The sequence below is a fragment of the Oryza glaberrima genome, chromosome 3 (assembly GCF_000147395.1).
Source record: "Oryza glaberrima chromosome 3, OglaRS2, whole genome shotgun sequence".
Lineage (NCBI taxonomy): Eukaryota > Viridiplantae > Streptophyta > Magnoliopsida > Poales > Poaceae > Oryza > Oryza glaberrima.
Genome location: NC_068328.1, coordinates 13,929,251 through 13,932,627, shown reverse-complemented (window position 1 = coordinate 13,932,627; position 3,377 = coordinate 13,929,251). Strand labels below are relative to the sequence as shown.

Sequence of the window (3,377 nt, the reverse complement as noted above, 5' to 3'; positions counted from 1 at the left end):
ACGTCGAGATATAAAAAAGACAAATTCAGTGTATGAATAGTAGCGTACTGTTTATATCTAAATTTGTCTTTTTTTTTTGTTTCTCGATGTGTAGATCGAATTTGAACATGAATTTTGGTGGACTAGTAGGTATCATTATACTCTATATTGTCAATTTTTTTAAAAAAATTTTCACAACTATTTGCATCGAATTTGAAAGAAAAAAGTATACGAGGGGATATCCCCTCGAGGGATTAGAATCCATTCCCGTTGATGTGTAATCCTGTAAGGTACAAAGCCATAAATGTTTATATTTTAAAATTGAAATTCTATGTCATCAGTAATTTCAACTTAATTATCAAAATATTTTCATAACTTATTCAATTGATATTTGAGAGATTACAGGTATGCAAGGTTAAGGTCTAAATCAAAATTCGATCCCATAAAAGGCACTGTACAATTAAGTACAGTTAAAGTACCTTTCCCCACCTCCTCCAAAACAAATAAAAATAAGGAAAAAAAGCTAAGGTCATTAAGCATGCCAAATATATATGAAGAGGAAATTAAGAAAAAGTGGTAATGATACAACAACCAAGCAACTAAGCTAGAGAAAGAAAAGGCCGGGGGGGCATCAGGGGCCGAAATTAAAAAAGGGGAGGGTCAATGCAACAGCCCCCACAAAGGTACAGGCAGTGGTGGAGGTGAAGGTCGATTTTGCCTATAGCTTATCATGACCACCTGCTTTACTAATCTCTCTCATGCATGCATGCAGCTAGTAGCTAGCTTAGCTGGGGCTCATCACTGGATCACCTTACCTTACCTTACCCTTGGCACGTACTCTGCACAGCAAATCAGCCAGAGGGATCGAAAGGGATATCGAAGGCAGCAGCAGGAGCAGTAGGGCATGCGTGCACTGGAGCAGCGTGTACTGTGCGTCCAGGCACCTACCTGACAGCGACCTCCGCCCCTCCGGCCCCTCTCTCTCCGTCTAGCTAATTCGTTGATCGAGCTCATCTGCATTTCTGAGCTGGCTTTGCTTGCTTGCTCCTCCCCTTTTATACCAGCTCATTGGGAGCTCGGCTAGCTTAATTCTCCTCTTCTCAGCCTTTCCAACCTCAGCTAGAGCTACCATGGCGAAGCAGTCGTGCTGCCACAAGAAGAAGCTGAGGAGGGGGCTGTGGTCGCCGGAGGAGGACGAGAAGCTCATGAATCACATCGCCAAGTATGGCCACGGTTGCTGGAGCTCCGTCCCCAAGCTTGCAGGTAGCTAATTTAACCCATATGCAAATGCATACTACTGCATTATCTGTTAATTCTCAAAAAAAAAAAGCATATTAATTCTGCTTGAGTAGCATGCAAGAACAGTTGTGTTGCTTTCGCTTGCATGCAATGTTTTGTCAGTGGTCTACAGTTACTGTTGCTCGATCTTGGCTAAAGCTAAATTCAGTTGAGAATTTATTGTGATGTTAATTAGGACTGGAGAGATGCGGCAAGAGCTGCAGGTTGAGGTGGATAAACTACCTGAGGCCAGACCTCAAGAGGGGCACCTTCTCCCAGGAGGAGGAAGACCTCATCATTCAGCTGCATTCCATGCTTGGCAACAAGTACGTACTGTATAGTAGTAGCACACACATCTGTCAATCTCTCTCCCGTTCTGTGCCATCTCTGACAATGGCGGCTGCCACTGCCACTGCACTGGCCAGGTGGTCGCAGATCGCGGCGCAGCTGCCGGGGCGGACCGACAACGAGGTCAAGAACTTCTGGAACTCGTACATCAAGAAGAAGCTCAGGGACCGCGGCATCGACCCCGCCACCCACAAGCCGCTCGCTGCCGACTCCTCCGCGACGCCCACGAACACGACGGCGGCGGCGGCGTCGAGGTCGACGGCCACCTGCCGCGCGGTGTTCAGCGACGCCGAGCTGCAGATACCGACGGCGGCGGCCGTGCAGCAGCAACAGCAGGCGCCGCTCGTCGGCGCAATGCAGCTGGTCGACGGCATCAAGATGCCGCTCGACGACTACTGGCCTGCGGCGGCGGCGGCGGCGGCGCCCTCGTCGTCGACGACGACGTTCTCGGCCTACCACCACGCGCTGAGCATGCAGCAGCAGGCCGCGGCCGGATGCGGCGCCGCCGCCGCCTTCGACATGGACGCGCTGTCGCACTGCGGCGTCGTCGTCGCCCCCTCGGCGTCTAGCTCCAGCACGCTCACCTCCATGGCCGGCCTCAGCCCCGCCGCGGCCGACGCCGCCGAGCAGAGCGCCAACGTCGCCGCCGCCGCCGCCACCACCACCAACCTGCCGTGGCTGGACCTGGGGCACGCCAACCCCATCGCGACGATGGACCACTACGCCGGCGTGCTGGACGAGCTCCGGTGGTCCGACTACTTCGACGGCGCATACCAAGCAGCGACGACGGCCACCCAAGGCGGCGCCCTTCAAGGGCAGTGCCTCTACGACGGCGGCGGCGGCGGCGGCAAGGACGTCGACGATGCAGTCCAATTCGTGGACGTCCATAGCCTAAGCAACTGGTGCTAATTACACATCGGTAACCTAATCCATCAACAAACCAACCCAAAAAAAACCAGCACCGCAAAACCAAGACATCCATATATACGACTCTCTCCGTTTCAGGTTATAAAACGTTTTAACATTGATTAAAGTCAAATTATTTTAAATTTAGCTAAGTTTATAGACAAATATAATAATATTTATAATACTAAATTAGTGTCATCAGATCAACAATTGAATATATTTTTCGTAATAAATTTATCTTGGGTTTAAAATGTTACTATTTTTTTTCTATAAATTTAGTCAAACTTAAATCAGTTTGACTTTTACCAAAGTTAAAATGTCTTATAACTTAAAACGGAGGAAGTACGTACATACTACGCTCCAACACTACACATCAAATTTATACTGCTATATATAGTAGTGTTCCAATTTGGTGTTTCTTAATTATTTTTTTCACCCTATATTTATGTTGTATATTTTGGTGTTGAGCAGATTAACTAAGTCAGTGTGACATTGAATTAAGCTGTTAATTTGCCACACATGTAAAGTACATGGTAATGTTGGTACATATATTACAGAGAGAGAGATCGAGGGATATCGATGATGGGCCATGCATGCACGTGGTTAAATAAAGAGTACCAAAATTATTAGCTGATTAATCTTGGGCCTCATCATCATCATCATATGCGTGCAGTCATGCACATATAATTATATTTGACTTTATTTTCGGGGCCCCTCATTATTCTCGTTTTCGTCGTTTCTTGATTTGTCCATTACTGCAAATTTTGGTCCCGTTTCTTTGGCTTTGGCTCAACTGTTTGGTTGATCCGTGGGCGTAATTTGTTTCCATTAAGCTCCATCCGTTTGTCCTGTAGGAGTAATGGTTA

The 3,377-nt window shown here is 47.5% G+C and overlaps 1 protein-coding gene across 1 annotated transcript; it reads left to right on the top strand.

The window, feature by feature from the left end:
* Window positions 1-1,003: 1,003 nt before the first annotated feature.
* Window positions 1,004-3,149, top strand: LOC127765177 (transcription factor MYB4-like). Its single transcript, XM_052290022.1, has 3 exons — window positions 1,004-1,242; window positions 1,454-1,583; window positions 1,683-3,149. Exons 1-3 carry the CDS (start codon window positions 1,110-1,112, stop codon window positions 2,512-2,514), a joined length of 1,095 nt encoding a protein of 364 aa, XP_052145982.1. The 5' UTR covers window positions 1,004-1,109; the 3' UTR covers window positions 2,515-3,149.
* The last annotated feature ends 228 nt before the right edge of the window (window positions 3,150-3,377 follow it).